The sequence below is a fragment of the Papaver somniferum genome, chromosome 5 (genome assembly GCF_003573695.1).
Source record: "Papaver somniferum cultivar HN1 chromosome 5, ASM357369v1, whole genome shotgun sequence".
In the NCBI taxonomy this organism is placed as follows: Eukaryota; Viridiplantae; Streptophyta; class Magnoliopsida; order Ranunculales; family Papaveraceae; genus Papaver; species Papaver somniferum.
Window position 1 is genome coordinate 105,128,971 of NC_039362.1, and position 22,664 is coordinate 105,151,634.

Consider the following 22,664-nt stretch of genomic DNA (forward strand, 5'->3'; position numbering starts at 1 on the left):
CTGATGGTTATGAAAGGATCCCAAAATTATAACCGACATATTTGGCAATAATTAACCAAGTTATTACATGGCGAAGAAGATATTTCTATGTGTAGAAATATGCTTACAGATACTCCCACAATAAGGTTGCACCAAACGGGATACAGCTCATAAAATATTCATGTGACCATCCATACATATATTATCCCTCTTGTTCATGTGAGTGAAGAGCATGACTGAATTGATTAGTTTGTCGCCTATAACTGGAGCTGAGAATATCTGCATTTGTCAGAAGAATAACCATACATACAGAAAATAACACACAAACATAAAGAGTCAAGTACTGATTGAAAACCTAAAAACTCATTTCTTGGCTCCATTCCTTTCCTACACAGTTTACAACTGTTACAAATTACGAATAAACAATAAAAAAGAAGATGAAGATACCAAATGTAACCTGATAATATGTAATTCTGAATCCTACTTTCACTTTTGTAGAGAGTTTTTGTCTTCACTTTCCCTTTGTAAGGGTGAGAAAAGTGGGAATAATATAACTGGAGCTAAGGTATCCAGGTTGCATCTTTGTGCCCATGGTGACATATATCAAGATTGAAGAACAAAGCTGCACTCTTTGTGGCCATGGTAACATATATCATACCCCAAAATCTAACATCCAAGGGAATCTTTCAGTTGTACTCCTTAATTTAGTGAGAAGGAGCTTCTTCTTTCACTTGAGCAGGGGGGCTTTCGTCCATGACTTCATCTTTTACTCTAGGTGGGGCACTTTCATCCATGACTTCATCTTTAATGATTCTGGATTAAAAAATTAAAATATATATATCAAAGGCAATCAGGCCAAAGTAACATTGCATTGATTTAAGCTAGAGTAGGTCTCTGTGATACATCAATATCAATTGTCCGCTCTTTAGAATTGTGTCACGAATGGGGCATACACAGGTCGAGATTTTCTTCCAGTTGCACCTTAAAATCAACATCAATTGAAATAGGATTAATACCTCGAATCAAGGTTTAGTTGGCCGTCTGTGCCAGAATCATTAATTCCAGGCTTTCGTTCTTCTTCAGAATCAGACCCAGAGCATTCACCATCCCAAATTCGGCATTTCGGTCTTTCATCCATATCCTCCTCTTCCTACACCCAACCAAATTCGATCAATAAGATTCATGAGATGGTTCTAAGTTAAAAGAATTTTTTTTAGGTGTACGCCGATGAAATAATCCAAGTAATACGGACATACCTCTTCTGGGGGTTCCGTGTTGGGTGGTCTTGCTTGAAATTGTACACTTGGAGCATGTTGTATCTTTGAAAGTTGGTCCAACAGTAAGGTCCTGAATAAAATTACACGCAAGAAATTAGGCCTAAACAGCCAACCCAAATATAGGAAAAATATCATAACACAGTGATTTCATGTCAACGTACAAACAGAAAAACAAATGATCAAAAAAATATGAAGCCAGTATTTTGTGCAAATATGGGACGATTGGGAGACTATCGATAATGGTTTCATCAAGTACACTTCAGCCTTTCAATGACTTGTGAGTTTAATATCTAAAGACAGCTCTCAGAAACTCAGGAACAAGGAAAAACAGATTTTGCTATTCAACTATACCTAGACCTATCCAGTATGTCCATTAATCCTGTAAAATACACGTGTTTGTAAAGAAGAAAGTGGTCAAAATTTATAGAACCGAAAACACATGCTTAATGCTCAACACATACACATCTTCCACCAAAAGAAACCACTTTAGAAAAAAACAAACCTGCTAAATATAAATGAACAAACTACGTAACCAGATAAACACCATTCAAAGAATTATGCTGCTTTTTGAAAGAAGTCAAGGTATATGAGTGGATATGCGTAATTCTTAAGAAGGCAAATTATTTGCTCTCAATCTCTACTCTAGGAAGGCTAAAGTGAGGTTCCAAAGTTATTTCGTCAGTTTTGAATAACCTTACATCTTAAAACAGTACAACTTTCCCGCGCTTCATACCAAGTTGTGTTACTCAGCATCTTTAGTTTAGAAAAAAATAGTTTGAGAAGTGTCTTTTGCAATGAATTACCACAAACTGATTTACAAAGACTGAGACGTGATGCAACATATCGTAAAATGGATGGCTGGGAGAATTTTTCAAAACCACAAGGCGCAGTTACTGTTATCAATAAAAAATCAACAAGGGAACGAAAAGACTGTATTTTCTTTTCATGATATCTTGAATTGCTTCAATAATCACCAACTTATTTAGAAAGCCACTTGGCATCTTGTCCCACTTCTACTTAGTGGCAGTATAATAAGTAATTTACAGTATTTACCTTATTTTCTCCATATCTCTAGGTGTGTTTTGATTCTCCATGTTGCTTGTGTCGACATGAAGAGTATAGTCTGGACCAAAGTACTCGTAATATTCGTTGTAAGGCAACTTGTTATCAGGCTCCACTCCGACTGCAACTGCTGTCTGTACGATCACAGAGTGAAACTTAGTCAGAATTTCGACATGAAAATACAAGAACATCTAAGAAAATGAGCACATTGAAACAAACAACAGAAACCTCATAGCACCAACAGCGGGCAACATTACGAATTGTATAGCCTCCGCCTCCTAAGACCATTAAAGGTACGTTGAAGGATCTAAGATATCTTAGGCAGTCTGCATGACCCTTTACAGATAGATTGAAACAACCCAACCTATCACCTGATAAGGAATCTGCACCACATTGAAGAACAACTGCTTCCGGCTGATAAACTTCCATTACTTTCTGGATAATAGGACGAAATAATCCACGAAAGCTCTCATCATCAATACCATCATTAAGAGGTACGTTGAGCGCATAATACTTTCCACCACCCACACCAATGTCCTTAATATGCCCAGTTCCAGGAAAATAGTCCCCAAACTTATGAAATGAGACAGTCATGACTCTATCCGTAGTGAAAAATGCCTCCTCTACTCCATCTCCATGGTGTACATCAATATCTATATACAAAACTCGCTGCAAGACAGTAGGAAAAATTATTAAGTCAGGTAATAATGTTCATTCATGCCTAACAAAATGACCTCTGTGATCTGATGACAACACGAAACAACACTACAAAATAACTACTCAAAAAGGATTCCAACATATAAAATAGGGTGTACAGTTATCAACTTTAACATTACAAACACCCAGAAGAATCAGATGTACCTGAAACCTCATCTAGAGTACATTGCATGATGGCACAAACAACGAAAGAACAGCAAACAAGCACATATTATTGCAATATATACATCCTAATATACCCACCTCCATAAATAGCACTATAATACACCGCTATCCGAAATTCATGAGCATCTCTTTTTGTTTAAATTCTGCTTCTAAATACATTATAGTTTATACACATCATAGCTTAGTATACTTTTCGACCTAAACATCACAAACACCCACAATGGTCAAAACTACCTGAAACCTAGCAGTAAAGTAGAACATACAACACCGGAGCACGGACAATGAACATTCCTCATAGGTAATTGAGTATGTCATATGTATTGCAAATCCTATAAGTTGTATTTACCGATAACACTATAAACCTCATTTGTTTGGTACATGAATTCTACTTCTATAAACACATCACGACTCACTATCCACATGCTCAATAAACCCTAAAAGAACTCCTTTTCTTCTTCAGTTATCAAAAAAAATTCTTTTTCGTTTATCAAATAACAACTACAAACCCTAAGGCAAAAAACCCTATGAATCCGCTATATTCAAATTAAACAAAGACCCAAGAAAATCAAATCAACCAAATTTATCAAACCCTAAAAACAAAAACTAAAGAATGAAAATTTCTTACCTTATGATTCTTGAGCAATTCAAGAATCCCCAACACAATATCATTAACATAACAAAACCCAGAAGCTTCACATTTTTTAGCATGATGTAACCCCCCAGCCCAATTCAGCGCAATATCGGCATCCCCTCTATTTAATTTAGCAGCAGCTCCCATGGAACCACCGGCAGAAGCTTGACAAAACTCAAATAAACCCTCAAATACAGGACAATCTTCACCAACATTAAATCTTTTCAGATGTCTAGAATGAGTATGATCATGTAAAGTCTCAGGACTAACAGATGATAAAAACTCAACATAATCATCTGAGTGAAATTTTCTTATGTCTTGAGGTGTAGCAGGATATGGAGTATTGATTTCCATTAAACGATGAAGACCATAATGAACAACTAAACTATGTGCCATACGAATTCTATGTGGTTTCATCGGATGACCTTGTCCGTAATAATAATCACCTATTGTTGGTTCGTAGAAATATGAAACCCTACGTTTTTTTCCATCGGTTCCTGAAGTTTGAAGTGCATTTCCTGATAAATCTTCTTCCATCTCTCTCTCTCTCTCTCGTCTCTCAGAGCTCGCTCGCTTTCTAATGTCCTTGTAAGGTATTAGTAGACTTCGCCTGACCGAATTGGTGACCAACGAAATCGGTGATCAAGCCCTAATTTCTTATTTTAAATCGCAATCTTTTCTTTGCCGGTTGATTTTCATAGAGATTTGGGGCAACTCCCATACGGCAATTTATACGAAAGGAGCGCTGAAATAAGGAGGACTGGAATTAGCAAGGGAGGAGCAAGACCTTGTCAAGTCGATTGACTCTTGGTCATGATTGGATGTTCTTCGTCTACCCACATATGCACGCTATATGATGGGGATACTAACATTGGGATACTATTTTATATAGGACAAACAAAAAGGATCCTGATCACCATATGGGTCAAATAATATCCCTTTTTATTCTTGGTAGCAATTCTTATAAATCATGTGCGTAGGTTTTCTACTTATATTTTATCGTCAAATAAATATATGAGGCGTTCATCGTATGCCTAAGAATTTCTCCCTTGTACATAAAACTCCAATCATAAAAAAGATACACAAAAATTCCAAAATAACAGATCTGTGTAGACTATATCTTTCTATCTAAATCAGCAAACAAAAATAAAACAAATCAATTTTAGGAAAAAAATTTGATCTCACGCTGCGGGATCATTTATGATCAGTTTCTCTGTATCCGTTGGATGTCACAGATATGACGTCAGTAAACTGTGCATTTAACCCTAGTTACAATTCCCATAACAGTTGATTTCTTATTTTGTTTACTAAATTTCAGGTAGAACATCTTGCTATTCGAATGGCACTTTGAACTGCAAAATCGTGAAAACTAAGATTTTACTCACTGTTAGAGCATTGCTCGGTCGAACTCACAAGTATTGCTATATCAAGCTTGTTGTCAAATTTAGTTGTCAAAACTATATCTTGATTTCCAGTCTACAATTAGTTAAGTCTCGGTCTAGGATAGAGGTAGTTGAGAAATGAACCAGTCATCATTTGATGTTATTCGGGAATGTTTCAGATTGATTTAGAGAAATATAGAACTATTATATTCGGAATACAAGGCAGCGTTATCAGTTTTACAACTGAGATAATTGTTATATGTCTGAAGCTATATTACATGTATTCTTACACGTAGCGAAGTAGATATATATCGACTTGCAGATCTGTGTGATACGCATATTCGTATGCACATTATGGGAAAATTTGTTTGTTTCGTGATCCGGATAGGTACATATGTTCGTATACAAAACATTTTGGAACTGTGGTAAGGGAACCGGGTTTAAGTATCCAAACCGTTATGCGAACCAATACAATTCTATGTTCTTGAACCATTTTAGTACCCAAACCGTTACGCAAACTGAAAAGGTTACGTGAACTCCGAAACCGGTAAAGTCTAAAGGTTTCCAAACCGGTTCGCAAACTGAAAAAGTTTTGTGAACTCCGAAACTCAGTTTTTCTCCTAAGTTTGCAAACCGTTACGTGAACTGAAAAGTTCTGTCAACTCTGGAACTCGGTTTTTCTTATAAGTTTGCAAACCGGTCTGCGTACCATGACTCAGCGGATTCACGAATGACTTATGCATCTGTACTTTGTGCATTTACAAACTATGTCGATTGTGTTCAAATGCGTTTAAACTATTTCTACGAGATGATTTGCATTTGATCAATTCTCTAATTAACAGTGGACTTATTTGATCACATGATTGTGACTCAAGATCAATGTCTTTGTACTCATGGAAATCAGTGTTAAGCTTTTAAGTTCATACCGGCTAGTTTCGTCTAACCATGTTGAACATAGTATTTGTACACTGTTCGGTTACGATTTACCTAACCAGAGTGCATATCTTGTTTATGTGAATACGATTCAAAGTTTTCATCTAATGGTGAATATTGTTTACTTGGTTTCAAAGCTATCTTAGCTTAAACCTAAAGCAACCTATGCTTTGAAGTCCATATAAGGGGAACTCTTGGCAACTGGGATCTTTGAATCCTGACACTACTTTTTGGTGTGTCCTAGTTGTATCTAGAGTCGTCATCTCCAGAAACCCTTTTAGGATTTTGCGACTATCAAATACTTCATTGGGATTCGTGAAGCCAGGTCCGGTTATCTTTTATCTTGATAACTTGAGTATCCTGATCTTGTTAGATTGTTTAAAGACAAGTGACATATGGACTAGACACTAGACCAGGTCTCTAGTTCTTGCTCTCCGTTGCCTAGATTTCAAACGAAGCGTTTAGATAAAATAGAAGAAATTGAACTTCGAACTCACCTACCTTTGTTTTCGCTTGTCGTGCATCTAACAATGGAGTTGTAAAAAGACCAGCCACCAACAGCAACGCGTGCTAGCTTTCGCCTCCATACATTGCTTGCTAGTCCAATAGCAGATTTTCAAATATCTATAGCCAAAGCCCGAACAACATCTAGAGATTAAAGATTATAAGCTTCAAGACTTGTGAAATTACGTGGACCCTCACCAACGGCCCTTTACTTTACGTAGACTCGACCAGGAATATATCAAGATCACTTGAACAAGATAGATAGAAATCACAAAGTTCTTTTCGTCTCAACTTTGTGATTCCATAAGTTTTATACTTGTGAGGTGAATAATAATCTAGGATACACTTCGGGTTGCATAAGTCCAGATTTTGAGGATAGCCTGACTTTTGTAGTTGCAATCGATTTCCATCACCTGGATCTTACGTTTGATTTGATCATCAGTTTCGATCGTAAATTAGGAAATCAACTATGTAGGCTTAATCTTTGGGAGGCAGATTTGGTTTAAAGTCTTCAATTGTGTTGAAGCAACTCTTAGTGGTGTGACGTCATCTAAGGAAATCAATTGGGCGGAGTCCTGCTGAGATTCAAGAGGCGTAAGGAGCGCGACTGTACCTGAATCAGCGGGAGACTGAGTTCGGGCTCAACTACATTTCAGATCGAAGTTAGTTGGTAGTAGCCTAGTGTATGTAGGGGCTTAATACAGTTTGGGGTTCAATCTGGACTAGGTCCCAGGGTTTTTCTGCATTTGCGGTTTCCTCATTAACAAAATTTCTGGTGTCTGTGTTATTTTTTTTCCCGCATTATATTGTTTATCTTTATAATTGAAATATCACAGGTTGTGCGTTGATCAATCAGAGTAGATACGCCCGACCTATTTTGTTGGATATGATTTGATTGATCCTTGGACATTGGACATTGGTCTTTGGTACCCTCCAAGAACTCTCTTTGTGATTAGGTTCACGGATTCAATTTTGTAAAAGTTCTAATCGCAAGGGAGATTGAGATATAACTTTATACAATTTCTTTAATTGAGTTTTAACTCTCGGAGTTATATTGAGTTTGTCCATATAGATTGCCTACGAAAAAGTTGGTGGTGTATTTTGGTACCGCCAGTGTTATCACACACCCTAAAGAAGGAGCTATTGTCTTCTCCAGTAGAAAATCCTAGCAATCCGAAAATGTTGTCCAACTTGCAAGATCATTATTAATCTAATTAAGCTAACCAAGTTCCAAGCATATTATAGAGACGAAGGTTATGATACAATCCTATTTGCTTTATCTTTATGATATATTTTGTAGATCCACTAATTATTCCTCAACTGCTTCTCAAGTTTTGCACAACAAACTTCTCGTGCAAAAAGATGGATGGGGGTTACGGTTGGGGTTCTTGTGTTAGCTGTTGATCGAGAGAGAAAGAGATGACGACAAAAGAAGAAAAAGATTTATGTGAAAATCCGAAAACATTATCGATAATTCTTGTATTTGGATCCCCTAAAATAGATCGAACAACAACTAATATACAATCTTCAATCAAAGATAATATGCAGTCTATCTATGAAATGGTAAAAGCGGATTGAACATATAGTATGTTGATCATCTTTAGAACAACGATTATTATAAGGGAGCCAAGGTGGAAAATATCAGAAGTTTGGTGGAAAAATTAACCAGTTGTTCATTAAATACACAAATATCATACGAACTGGGAACTGTAACTGTGGTTAAATACACAATTTGCTGATGTCATATCTCTGACATCCAACGGTTGTAGAGAAACTAGATCATAAATGATCCTGCAGTGCGAGATCAAATTTTTTTCCTCGATTTCACTAATTTAAAGAGTTTTACCAGTTAAAAAAATTTACTCCAAGTTTCTCGACCCTCTCTTCTCTTCCTAAAACCAAATTTTTTGAACCTAAAAACTCTATCAAAAACCAAAATCAAACTGTAAAGTGAAAATCCACATTAACTTCAGAAACCAAATTTGACCTACTAGAAACTCTATGTTGACATAGTTTTCATAAAACTGGTTGCAATAGTAAAGAAGGTGAGATAATACAAAAACAAAGATGAAAAGCTAGACAAGACAATTAAAAGAGCATCCATAAAAGTAAATTAAAACAATTTTAGTTCTCTTATCTTTGGTTTCCATAAGTCTCAAACCAAATTTAGTTTCGTAAAAATCAATTTCAAGGTTGACAAATTTTCTATGAAAGCGGTTTTAACCGATTTAATGGTATGTGAAAAGGGGAGGGTACCAAGTACATCACCAACTTTTTCTTTATGGAACCTATAAATTATTTTCTTAGGTGAATTTTGATACGAGATTAAAGCAGATAAACTATTATCCTAGGATAATATCTTAAAAGGGATTCTTGAATCACAAGTATTAATTAACTACACTTTTCTTGTGCTTTTAGTTATAAAAATAAAATCAATATAGTGCGGAAAATAAAAGTAAATCACGACACCAGAAATTTTGTTAACGAGAAATTCGCAAGATAGCAATAAAACCCCGGGACCTCGTCCAGTTTAAATACACATGCATTAAGCCGCCACAAACACTGGTCTACTATAAGACATCGTCTAGGAATGTAATTGAGACATAATAAACCCTCCAAGTTACTCTGTTGTAGTTGCGCCCCTGTGTCTCTTGATTCTCGCAAGAACCTATGTATTTGACTTCCCTAGTTAATGTGCTTTACATCCCTAAGAGTTTCTCCGCGACCTATTGTGAAGACTAACATTATCCTGCCTCCAACAAGACACCAAAAGATTTTCTTTCTTTACCAGATTAAGGATAAAACCGGTTCCCTAAATTTAGACGAATCTAAACCCAAGGGCTAACTCATACTCTTCAAGACTTATAGAGATACCTAATATTCTAATACATAAGAATCAACAAGAACTTAATCCAAGATGAATTCTTATGCGAAACTCACAAACATGATTTCAATAGATCACAACTGTGTTTCTAGTTTTTCTATCAAGGGTTAATTTATATTATTCAAGGCTTATAGAGATACCTAATATTCCACTGCAGAAGAATCAACGAGAACTTAATCTAACATGAATTCTTATGCAAAACTCACAAACATAAGTTCATTAGATCAGAATCGTGTTTCTAGTTTTTCTACCAAAGTTGGATTTGATATTAATTTTTGAATATCATACATCATAAGAGAAGGACCTTATAATAGACAAGAATTATAAGAACCATAGATACATATAAGGTTTTGAAAGTATCTTTCTTTTAAGATATGTGAACCCGTGCTTCACGAATCCTAAGTGAAGTCTTTCAAATTCAAACCTTAGATCTACGAAGATCCTTTATTTTTGGAGGACAACTTTGCAACAAGATATATAAGAGTGTAGGAATTGAGTTTCCTATGTTGCTAGTGTCTCCGATTTATATTGATTAATCAAGGTTAGGTTTTTTAGGATCTAAGCCTAAAATTTCTTGCAACTCAAGATTATTCTCAAATTGTTTCAATTGAAAAGACTGGGCTTGCAATGAGATTATTTTCATGGTTTAAAATTTGCATAATAATAGTTAGCCCATAAAAATTCCTATAGAAGAATCACTACCAAAAGTAACTTCAAACATTCATGGAAAAAATGGACTTTGTAACTAAATGAATCATTTGATGAATAACAATGCGTAAGAGTGTAAAAAGTTAGCCTTGAAATATAGAGAAGAATGATTGAGACCAAACGTACACATGTTATAGGTTTGGCTCATTAAGCTTTTAGATCAATGAAATCACGATTGAGTTTTTGGAGTAAAAAAAGAGAAAACATAACTTATTATCCTTGTAGGTTCGCGAACTTAAATAGGTAGGTTCGCAAACTCAAAATCAAATAAAATTACAGAATAAGTCAAAACTAATTAGTTTCACAAGAACACCATAATAGGTTCGCGAACTCAAATGCAAATATGTCTCAAGAGCATTATTTCTATGTTAGGTTTGCGAACTCCCTATGTTAGGTTTGGGAACTCAAATACTCCAAAACTCTCAGGAAAATTCTCTTTAAATAGGTTCACCAAGAACTCACCATATAGGTTCGCGAACTCAAATGACATTGGAAGCTCAGGATAAGTTTTTCTTTTTTGGTTTACAAACTCAACATAATAGGTTCGCGAATTCAAAAGACAAAAGTTCTCAGAGAAATTCTCTACACCGGGTTTGTAAACTCACTGTAATAGGTTCACGAAATCAAAGACCTTATTTGCCTTGAGTTTTAAGTTCAATAATCTTTATGTTCACGAGCTCATATCTTTTGTTAACTCAAATGAACAAAAATCATTAGTAGTCAACTACCAAAACAAAACCTTACAAACTAAAGAAAAAATTGCATCTCTGAAATTTTCAATAACGCTTGTACTTTTCTCTCAAGCTTAGTTTTGAGTTCTAGTCAAGCAAGTGCTTGGAAGTCGAAACATCATTAGACTTAGCAAGAATCTAATCTATGATATGATGTTTTTTGAATTATGATCTGAAAATGTGGAGTACCAAAATACACCACCAACTTTTTCTTAGGAAACCTGTATGGACAAACTTAAATATAATTCCGAGAGTTCAACTTAATGAATCTAAATCAAGGAATAATATTCAGAGTTATATCTATTTCTCTCACAATCAGAAAGTTTACAGAAACAAGTCCGTGAACCTGATTTGCGTGTGAGAGTACTTGGGAGATTCCATAAATCAATTTCCAAGTATCAATCAAATCGTATCCAACGCTTGATGGATGTATCTACTTTGATTGATTAACGTACAACCTGTGATATTTCAATTATAAAGATAAACAATATAATGCAGAAAAAGAAATAACACAGACACCAGAAATTTTGTTAACGAGGAAACCGCAAATGCAGAAAAACCCCGGGAATCTAGTTCAGTTTGAATACCGCTCTGTATTAAGCTGCTACACTAGCCTACTACCAATTAATTCCGTACTAGAATGTAGTTGAGAGCGAACCTAGACTCACATTGATCCAGTTACATCCGCGCTCCTTACGCCTCTTGAACCGCTCCGGATTCTACGCACTTGATTCCTGAAAAAGCGGGGGTCTAACAATACCACCCAATATTTCGCTTAGCAATCTGTATGGACAAACTCGAATATACTTTTAAGAGAATCAACAAGACTTAATCAATTAAAAGTATATCAACGAGTTTATATCTCTCTCTTGATTTGATTTCCTCAAACAGAAACTGCGAGTACTAATCAAAAACAAGGAATAATTTGGATGGTACCAATGACCAATATCCAAGTGTCAATCAATATCAATAAACAACTGTTAGGTCGGATTCTCCAATTGATTGATCTGACGCACAACCTGTATTATTTCAATTATAAAGATAAAACAATATAATGCGGAAATTGAAATAACACATACACCAGAAATTTTGTTAACGAGGAAACCGCAAATGCAGAAAAACCACGGGACCTAGTCCAGATTGAACACACATTATATTAAGCCGCTACAGACACTAGCCTACTCCAAGCTAACTTCGGACTGGATTGTAGTTGAACCCCAATCAGTCTCCCACTGATCCAAGGTACAGTTGTATTCCCTAAGCCTCTGATCCCAGCAGGATAATGCGCACTTGATTCCCTTAGCTGATCTTACCCACAACTAAGAGTTGCTACGACCCAAAATCGCAGGCTTTGACAATAAACAAATCTGTCTCACACAGACAAGTCTATCAAAGGATCAATATGTCTCCCACATAAAAACCCTAAAGTTTTTGTTCCGTCTTTTCATAATAATCAAGGTGAATATGAACTAATTGATAATCCGGTCTTATATTCCAGAAGAACAGCCTAAATTATTCAATCACCTCACAACCATCTTAATCGTATGGTAGCGAAACAAGATGTTGTGGAATCACAAACAATGAGAAGAAGATGTTTGTGATTACTTTTTATATCTTTCCTATCGGAGATATCAAATCTCAAGCCAATCAATCTGATTGTACTCGTACGATAGAAGATGCAAGATCAGATCACATAACTACGATAAAAGTAGTATCGGTCTGGCTTCACAATCCCAATGAAGTCTTTAAGTCGTTAACCTGGTTTTAGAAGAAGAAAACCAAAGGTTAAAGGAGAACCGACTCTAGTATGCAAACTAGTATCACACGTAAGGTGTGGGGATTAGTTTTGCACAATACTAGATGTTTTCCATATATAGTCTTTCAAATCAGGGTTTTGCCTTGGTAACAAAGCAATCAATATTCACCGTTAGATGAAAACCTGATTTAGATTCAAGATAATGTTTCTCAACCGTTAGATCGAAAACTTAGCTTGTTATACACACAAGAAATGCACGCTTCTAGGTTTGTTAACCGTACCCAAACGTGTACATTGTTGGTTCAACAATATTTAACCAAAAGGTTAGCCAAATGAGCATTTCATATCAACCATGTTCTTCTTCACCATAACTAGTTCAAATGACTCAAATGAACTAGTTAGAGAGTTGTTCAATTGCAAGGAAATCTTATGTAACTACACTAGAAACAATTGAAGCAAAGATGATTTGATTCACTTGAATCGGTTCATGAACTTTTATAGCCACGGTTTGCAAACTGCATTCCTTAGTCTTTTTAAAGTTTAAGTTCAGAAATCATCTTCAGATATATAACCTTTTCAAGTTCGCAGACTAGGTTCGCGGACTTAAGACACCGGACATAGTTTACAAACTCCAGCAGAAATTCTCGGGATGAGAACTTCACCGGTTCGCGGACTGGGTTCGTGGACTTAGCTCACGTAAGTAGTTTGTCAACTCCAGCAGAAAATCTCGGGTTTGAGAACTTCGGCAGTTCGCGGACTTGGCACTTGCCATTCTTCCGGTTCTCTTGATCAACAAAGTTCGAAAACTTTGGTTCAAGGAATAAGACTTATACATAAATGTGTTTCCACAACAATGATTATGTCCATCATTGGTTATGTAATCTAAACTCTCATTCCAATCATTGAAACATTCTTAGAGGATGTTATATAGTTGTTACACCATTTCTCGTCAAAGCAATTTTCAAAGTGATTGAAATATATCATGACTTTCGTCACTAGGTAAAGATAAACTTGGTCGAAGCGAAAAGCTTACCAACATATATTTCGAGATATAGATAGGCGAGGTATACTCGGCGTGAAATACCAAATGTGTATAATCTAAGTCTATATATAGCATACGACTTTTTTTCTCAAGAAGTAGGAGATAGATTAGATAGACTTTTGAGTGACAGATAAGTTCAAGTCTTCACATACCTTTTTGTCGAGAAGTTCCACCGGTTCCTTGAGTAGTTCTTCTACTTGTATGATGAATCGCCATGAAGTCCTTGAGCTCAACTATACTTTCTATCCTAGTCCGAGACTTGGCTATAGTAGACTAGAAATCAAGACTTATAGTTTTGATCACTAACATTGACAAATATGCTTGAGATAGCAACGCATGCGAGTTCGATCGAGCAATGCTCTAACAATCTCCCCCTTTGTCAATTCTAGTGACAAAACTATCAATATATATGGAATACAAAAAAGATAAAGAAACTTAAGTAGCTCCTATTCCACATGTCTAATCTTCAACATTCCTCGAAATCTTCGTCACTTCCAAGTACTCCAATGATCCCAAAGGTTGTAAGTTTAACATCACCGCTGTTGAAGATCCGTAGCTATAACAATGAGAAAGCATCGGTCTCGATCATTGTTATACATTGTCATAGTATTATTACACAGCATCAAAGTTCAATTGTGTCACAACTTCAACAATAATACTATGGTGATATGTATCACTCCCCCTTAGTCAATACTCCATCTCACATGGAAACCACTCCCCCTTACATAATGACCCGAAGACCATATGTATTTGTAGCGTGAACTACATATTAATTCTCCCCCTTTTTGTCAATAAAATTGGCAAAGGTACAAGAACGGGATCATAATGAAATTTCCGTAAGAGACATTTCATGACTAAAAAGAAAGAACACACATCATCTTATTTAGATGCAATCATATAGCCGAAGCTAATAGCATTCATCAAGGAGTTTAAAGATACAAGATAACCCCTCTAAAAATTCCACAACCGCACACCCCTTAAGATATGACCATTAAGCACAAGTTCAAAAGAACTCTCCCCCATTTGATGTCATTCCCGAAGAACAACAAGAGCGACCTTAATTTCGAAAGAAAATAAGGATTTTACTGGACACCAAAAACCATAGGAATGATTTTTTATATCCAAAAACTCAATCAAATTAATTATAAGTAAACCCATGATTAATTTAATCGGAATACGTAATCAAATTAAACACAAATATTGATCAATTCAATTGTTTGTGCTCAACATAAGAAAACTCATGGAGACACAAAAATGCTCAACTAGATTAATTACAAGAGAACCCATAATTAATCTAATTGGAATACACAACCAAACTAATTACGAAAGTAATCAATTTAATTGTCAATTGTTTTGCTCGACATAAGAAAACTTACAGAGCAATAACTAAATAACCAAACAAGATGATTAATTTAGTTCAGAAATGCTCAACATAAAGTACCTTACGGAACAACCAACAAAGCTAATCAAAGAATAATCAACTTGGTTGTATCGTGCCCAACATAAGACACATTACAGAGCCTCACAGTAATACATACGAATATGGATCAGGGATGATCAATACTGCGGAATACACAAGGATTCATTCTATCTTCAATCATTATTTGCATAACAACAATAATAGACATAATCCTTGAAACCAAAAGATTTTAACCTATCTTTCATCAACATAAGTGACAATATAGGCTTAACTTTTGTATTTGTCAAAAGTCCATTCATCCTTTTACCATTACGTGAATACCGAACACGAACGACTTTACTTTTGACAAAGTATGGGACCTTCAAGTTCACGGACGCAAACATACATATCCCATAACAAGTTGCAATATAACAGATCATAAAGATTAATACTACAAAAACATCATCCTCCAAATACTTTTAGAATTTTATACCAATAAACCTAAAAAATAACACAAGAAGATGAAAAAATAATAGTTATGTGTAGTCACAATCATTGCTATTCAAGCACTAGTTATTCTTCCAACTAATCAAAAAGAAGACATCCTAGGCAACAAATAAAACTCAGTTTTCCTTGATGATTTCATACCTCTGGAATGGTCCATCGAAATAGGAGTCACTGATATCCTTGATTTTGTTGACTGTAGAGACACCATGTTCATGAGTCAGAACGTTAGTTTTTCGATCAACAATGCGAACAAAGTGTCGAGCCTTAGCGCAGTCAAGAATAACTTTCTTTTGATTCCTGATCAAGATATTCTAAGTACCATGGATTTTTGCCTATCCATCAATAAGCTGGTTTATCTGCAGTTGAAGATTATCAAGTTCATTCTTTACTTCATTATGAATGAGAATTAAATCCCTGGCCGATTCTCCAATCTAAGAGTTATACTCTTTTCTTTCATACATCTTCTTCAAAATAAACTCTTGAGCAGGATTACTTCCTTTGAGATCATCCTCTACAGTATGGTTAACTTCTTCGTTGGGAACAATTTCCATCGAGTTCCTTTCTGAAGATTAATGAACGCATATATGAGATATATATATGTTCAAAAGTACATCCTGGATAGAAACCCTAGAGTTCCTTGAGGAGATAAGGACGTTTTTGGACTAAGCCATAAAACAAAATTGACCCAACCGGGAAAACTGCATACTGTGTCGCTTCCATCCCTAAAAAGAAGGTCACAGTGAAAGAAATACCAAAAACTCACATCAAGAGATATCAAACATACACACTAATGAAAATCAGCTAATTACTTGAGCATCTCTCAAACATCATCCTTGTATCTCTCAAGCTAGATACAAGAACGGAACATTTTGCTACTAGGTAGCAGAGGGAGACATAGTCTCACCATAGGTTTTGAGAGAGTAGTTGTGATTTCCATCAGGATATCTGATCTCGGCATTTCTTGTCTTCCCATGGTAGTTTCCATTTTTAGGGAAATTTCTCATAGCTCTTCCTGAAAGCTCAAGAGAAGGAGCTTTCTGATTACTGAGTCTAGGACCTCTAGAGATCGGTTCAAGAGGATTTTCCGAGATGGGTTTCCAAACTATAGACTTAGATTTACCAGAGTTGTTTTTATAAGCACAGGTCATGCTTTCTTCAGTAGCATAAGAATTTAAACCACTAGAATGCACAGAAGTCCTGTAATGATTCCTGGGGAAGAGATCATTTTTATAAGATGTTTGGTTTCTTGTGAGCATGAGGTTCACTGTCGTAGTCGACTGAATATTTACTCCATTGACTTTGGAAAGAAGCAAATTATGAAGTTTAGAAATTTGTTTCTTCCTGGCAAAGCAACGGATAGTAGTGATTCCATTTTCCACATAAGGTACAGTTTCGTGGAGAAGACGCAACAGACGACATCTGTTTTAACTTTACATCCCTGTGAGAAGATTGTAAGTTATATAAAATTTTCTCGACACAATTTTCTTTTGGAGGACATTTCTTCGTGTATTTTATGTCAAGAGGAACAGTTGGAACAAAAGAACTTTTCCTTAAAACAGAGTTTTCCTTTTCCAAGGTCACACACTGTTCATGGGCTAGTGAAAGTGATGCTTCTAGCTTCTCTTTTTCAACACGAAGTCTGTCAAGATCGAATGAATGCGTCTTGATCAACCGTTTTTCTCTAATTGAGCCTTCTTTGATAATTCTTTCAAGATCACAAATCTTTTCACGCTGTAGATTATTCTCTTGAAGAAGTTTCTCAATATCCTTAGAGAAGGACTCAATAATGTTATAGAGTACACGTTCTCGATAAATAGACTTTTCAAATTCATCGATGAGTTGATCATGATTCTGAAGATCAACAAACTCAGTAGAATTTTTTGCGATTCTGGTGAGCTCCATTTCAGCTTTTGCCATTGTGTCCAATGTATCATTGGAGGAAGAGTGATCAACACAGGATGAGTAAATCTTCTTACCTCGGGATTCGGAAAAATAAACTAAGGAGCAATCCTTTGAGGTATTCCCGAGACAACTGACATAGTTGAAAGCTTTGGGAGGCATCTTGGTATGCGTAAGAGATTCTGTTCTCCGACTCAGATTTCTACAAACACAGACTTGTAAGGTCTTGAACGTGTTTGCCTGCTCTGATACCAATTGAAAAAGCGGGGATCTAATAATACCACCCAATATTTCACTTAGAAATCTGTATGGACAAACTCGAATACACTTTTAAGAGAATAAACAAGACTCAATCAATTAAAAGTATATTAACGAGTTTATATCTCTCTCTTGATTTTATTTCCTCAAACAGAAACTGCGAGTACTAATCAAATACAAGGAATAACTTGGATGGTACAAAAGACCAATATCCAAGTGTCAATCAATATCAATCAACAACCGTTAGGTCGGATTCTCCAATTGATTGATCTAACGCACAACCTGAATCATTTCAATTATAAAGATAAAACAATATAATGTGGAAATTGAAATAACACAGACACCAAAATTTTTGTTAACGAGGAAACCGCAAATGCATAAAAACCTCGGGACCTAATCCAGATTGAACACACACTGTATTAAGCCGCTACAGACACTAGCCTACTCCAAGCTAACTTCGGACTGGACTGTGGTTGAACCCCAATCAGTCACCCACTGATCCAAGGTACAGTTGTACTTCCTACGCCTCTGATCCCAGCAGGATACTGCGCACTTGATTCCCTTAACTGATCTCACCCACAACTAAGAGTTGATACGACCCAAAATCGCAGGCTTTGACAATAAACAAATATGTCTCACACAGACAAGTCTATCAAAGGATCAATCTGTCTCCCACAGAAAAACCCTAAATTTTTTGTTCCGTCTTTTGATAATAATCAAGGTGAATATGAACCAATTGATAATCCGGTCTTATATTCCCGAAGAACAGCCTAGATTAATCAATCACCTCACAACAATCTTAATCGTATGGTAGCGAAACAAGATGTTGTAGAATCACAAACAATGAGACGAAGATGTTTGTGATTACTTTTTATATCTTGCCTATCAGAGATATCAAATCTCAAGACAATCAATCTGATTGTATTCGTACGATAGAAGATGCAAGATCAGATCACACAACTACGATAAAAGTAGTATCGGTCTGGCTTCACAATCCCAATGAAGTCTTTAAGTCGTTAACCTGGTTTTAGAAGAAGAAAACCAAAGGTTAAAGGAGAACCGATTCTAGTACGCAAACTAGTATCACACGTAAGGTGTGGGGATTAGTTTTGCATTATACTAGATGTCTCCTTTATATAGTCTTTCAAATCAGGGTTTTGCCTTGGTAACAAAGCAATGAATATTCACCGTTAGATGAAAACCTGATTTAGACGCAAGCTAATAGTTCTGAACCGTTATATCGAAAACTTAGCTTGTTATACACACATGAAATGCACGCTTATAGGTTTGTTAACCGTACCCAAACGTGTACATTGTTGGTTCAACAATAGTTAACCAAAAGGTTAGCCAAATGAGCATTTCATATCAACCATGTTCTTCTTCACCATAACTAGTTCAAATGACTCAAATGAACTAGTTAGAGAGTTGTTCAATTGCAAGGAAATCTTATGTAACTACACAAGACACAATTGAAGCAAAGATGATTTGATTCACTTGAATCGGTTCATGAACTTTTATAGCCAAGGTTTGCAAACTGCATTCCTTAGTCTTTTTAAAGTTTAAGTTCAGATATCATCTTCAGATATATAACCTTCTCAAGTTCGCAGACTAGGTTCGCGGACTTAAGACACCGGACAGAGTTTACAAACTCCAGCAGAAATTCTCGGAATGAGAACTTCGCCGGTTCGCGGACTGAGTTCGCGGACTTAGCTCACGCAAGTAGTTTTTCAACTCTAACAGAAATTCTCGGGTTTGAGAACTTCGGCAGTTCGCGGACTTGGCACTTTCCATTCTTCCGGTTCTCTTGATCAACAAAGTTCGAAAACTTTGGTTCAAGGAATAGGACTTATACATAAATGTGTTTCCACAACAATGCTTATGTCCATCATTGGTTATGTAATATAAACTCTCATTCCAATCATTGAAACATTCTTAGAGGACGTTATACAATTGTTGCACCATTTCTCATCAAAGCAATTTTCAAAGTGATTGAAACATATCATGACTTTCGTCACTAAGTAAAGATAAACTTGGTCGAAGCGAAAATCTTACCAACACATATTTCGAGATATAGATAGGCGAGGTATACTTGGCTCGAAATACCAAATGTGTATAATTTAAGTCTATATATAACATACGACTTTTTGTCTCAAGAAGTAGGAGATAGAGTAGATAGACTTTTGAGTGACAGATAAGTTCAAGTCTTATACCTTTTTGTCGAGAAGTTCCACCGGTTCCTTGAGTAGTTCTTCTACTTGTATGATGAATCGCCATGAAGTCCTTGAGCTCAACTACATTTTTTATCCTAGTCCGAGACTTAGCTATAATAGACTAGAAATCAAGACTTATAGTTTTGATCACTAACATTGACAAACATGCTTGAGATAGCAACGCATGGGAGTTCGACCGAGCAATGCTCTAACAATTCCCTTAGCTGACGTCCTTTACAGCCTAAGAGTTGCTTCAACTCAATTGAATACTTTTTTGGTTTTGAATCCACAAAATTCAGGTTTTGATTTCCCTTTAAGTGTGAACCAAGGTTTTGGAAATCTTGTGTTTATTTCGAACAATTACCAGATAAAAGTAGAGATACCGGATTAAACTTATAGATTAGGGATTATTATACTCCTCAAAAATTGGAAGAGAAACCTAATCTCTACAACAAGAACAACTAGAATAAATCTAAATATATCTTGTTAAAACTTCTAAGGAATTTATGAGATACCTTCATTGAAGTTTTCGTTTTAGTTCCGATTCGACCAACTAGTGTTGGTATACGGTCGTGAACCGAAATCTATCAAAACCTAGGGATTGTGAACAACAACTCTTGAATGGTCTTATATCATAAGAGAAGACCTTAGAATAGACAAGAGGTTGAAAACCTAGATTACAAGTTGTGTAACTATCACGAAGATTATTACCAACTCGGCTTTGTGATCCCCAAGGCAAACACTTTTATCTCACTCTTGTTCACCAAGAACATAAGACGTGCAAAACAACCTATGAAGCTTTACACAAATTTCCCAAGGGATAATTTTTGTATAACATTCACGAACCCTTTATTTATAGTGAACAAGGTAGCTTGAAAGCTAAGCAAGGGTAATTTGAATCCAAAGCAAGTTTGAGATATTTTCCTTTTTCAAGAATCTCTTAATTTTGGGAGTCTTTCATAAGTTACAACTGTTGCGTAATAAATAATTACTTTAGAATAAATTGTAATTTTTTGAATAAATCACAAATTAACTTAGGAAGGAATTAAAATATCACAAACACTTTAATATGGAAATTAATTGATCCATCTTGCCAAGATGAGGAAACATCAAAAACTTGACTAAAATAAACTTCTAGTCACGTATTTGTGCTCAAGTCCGTGAACCGTTACAAACATTTCGTAGCTTGTTTCCTACTAACGAACTTAAATAAACACTTATAACTATTGCTTTAATAAATCACTCATAACTTCCTCGTCATAACTCGGAATTGAGTGATTCTTGGATCGTTGAATTCGTAAGCTCATTCAGTATAACATGCAAACCTTTCCAGGGATAAAGGTTGTTTTCACTAAAGTCATGGCTCAAATAAACTTGAGTATACATACATAAATGTACACTTACCGTCATAGGAATTGTTCCATAGAGTGAGCATTTGTTTCGATAGATTAGAAAGGTAGAATTGAACAAGAATCCAAATGAAATCAGTAACCACTTATCTTTGTTGATGAAGTCCCCGTTGATGTCTTCGTTTGATCTTCAATCTTCAACCTTCAAGGGTGTTCAGTGGTTTCTGATACTCAACTACACACTTCTAATCCTAAATCCAAAACTTGACTTAAGTAGACTAGAAATCAAGATATAGTTTTGACAACTAAATTTGACAAAAAGATTGAGATAACAACACTTGTGAGTTCGACCGAGCAATTCTCTAACAATCTCCTCCTTTATCAATTTTAGTGATAAAACTATCAATACATATGAATTAAAAAAATAAAAGCTTCAATAAATCCTTGAATCCATCATGCTTGATTTCCTTGGTTTCTTCAACTCCTTGAATTCTTCGTTACTTCAAGTTGCAATGATTCTGAACATGTTCAACTCAGCATCGTTGTTGTTGAAGATCCGTATAAATAAAAACTTTGAAAACAAATATTCTCAAACGTCGTTATACAGTAACATAGTATTATTATGTTCTCCAAAGTTCAATTGTATCACAACTTTGAAGTAACACTATGGTGATATATTTCTCTCCCTTAATCAATGCTTACATAATAGGTGAAACCTATAGATATTGATTCACTCCCCCTTGCATAATGATCCGTAAACCGCATGTATGTAGTGCGAAAATACTAATTAATTCTCCCCCTTTTTGTCAATAAAAATGGCCAAAGGTACGAAAATCATGGGATCGTAATGAATTTAACCAAAAGATATTTCAGGATTTAAAGGTGTTACATATCAACTTTATTTAGATGATATCACATAGTAAGAAAATACTTAGCGCTCATCTAGGATATTTAAGATACAAGCATCCCCTGTAAATTCCACATCCACACACCCCACAAAGATATAGTAATTAAGCACGAGTTAATTTAAGAACTCTCTCCCATTTGATGTTATTCACAAGACAACAACATGGTGACCTCTACATCTAAAGGATTTCTATGGACATTAACAATTTCACAAGTAAATTTGTATCCATCATCATCATAAATTTTTTACTCCTCTTAGTTTATTAAGAACGTAATAATTAAGAGCTAGCTTTAATTTTTGAGGAAAAATCATCATAAGATAGTGTTCAAATCATATAAATATGATAAACAAGAACGACATCTCA

At 35.5% G+C, this 22,664-nt stretch overlaps 1 protein-coding gene across 1 annotated transcript; it reads right to left on the bottom strand.

The window, feature by feature from the left end:
• Positions 1 to 323: 323 nt before the first annotated feature.
• On the bottom strand, positions 324 to 4,556 carry LOC113282363 (histone deacetylase 6-like). Its single transcript, XM_026531345.1, has 6 exons — positions 3,826 to 4,556; positions 2,547 to 2,987; positions 2,310 to 2,452; positions 1,236 to 1,326; positions 996 to 1,129; positions 324 to 792 (listed from the first exon to the last, which is right to left on the bottom strand). Exons 1-6 carry the CDS (start codon positions 4,366 to 4,368, stop codon positions 684 to 686), a joined length of 1,461 nt encoding a protein of 486 aa, XP_026387130.1. The 5' UTR covers positions 4,369 to 4,556; the 3' UTR covers positions 324 to 683.
• Between the last annotated feature and the right edge of the window lie 18,108 nt (positions 4,557 to 22,664).

Excerpts from the sequence above, each read along its gene's own strand:
- LOC113282363 (XM_026531345.1), bottom strand. The coding sequence starts at position 4,368 with ATGGAAGAAGATTTATCAGGAAATGCACTTCAAACTTCAGGAACCGAT. Across the intron at positions 2,453-2,546 it reads CCCGCTGTTGGTGCTATGAG|ACAGCAGTTGCAGTCGGAGT; the intron begins GTTTCTGTTGTT and ends GTGATCGTACAG. Across the intron at positions 793-995 it reads CAACTAAACCTTGATTCGAG|AATCATTAAAGATGAAGTCA; the intron begins GTATTAATCCTA and ends TTTTTAATCCAG.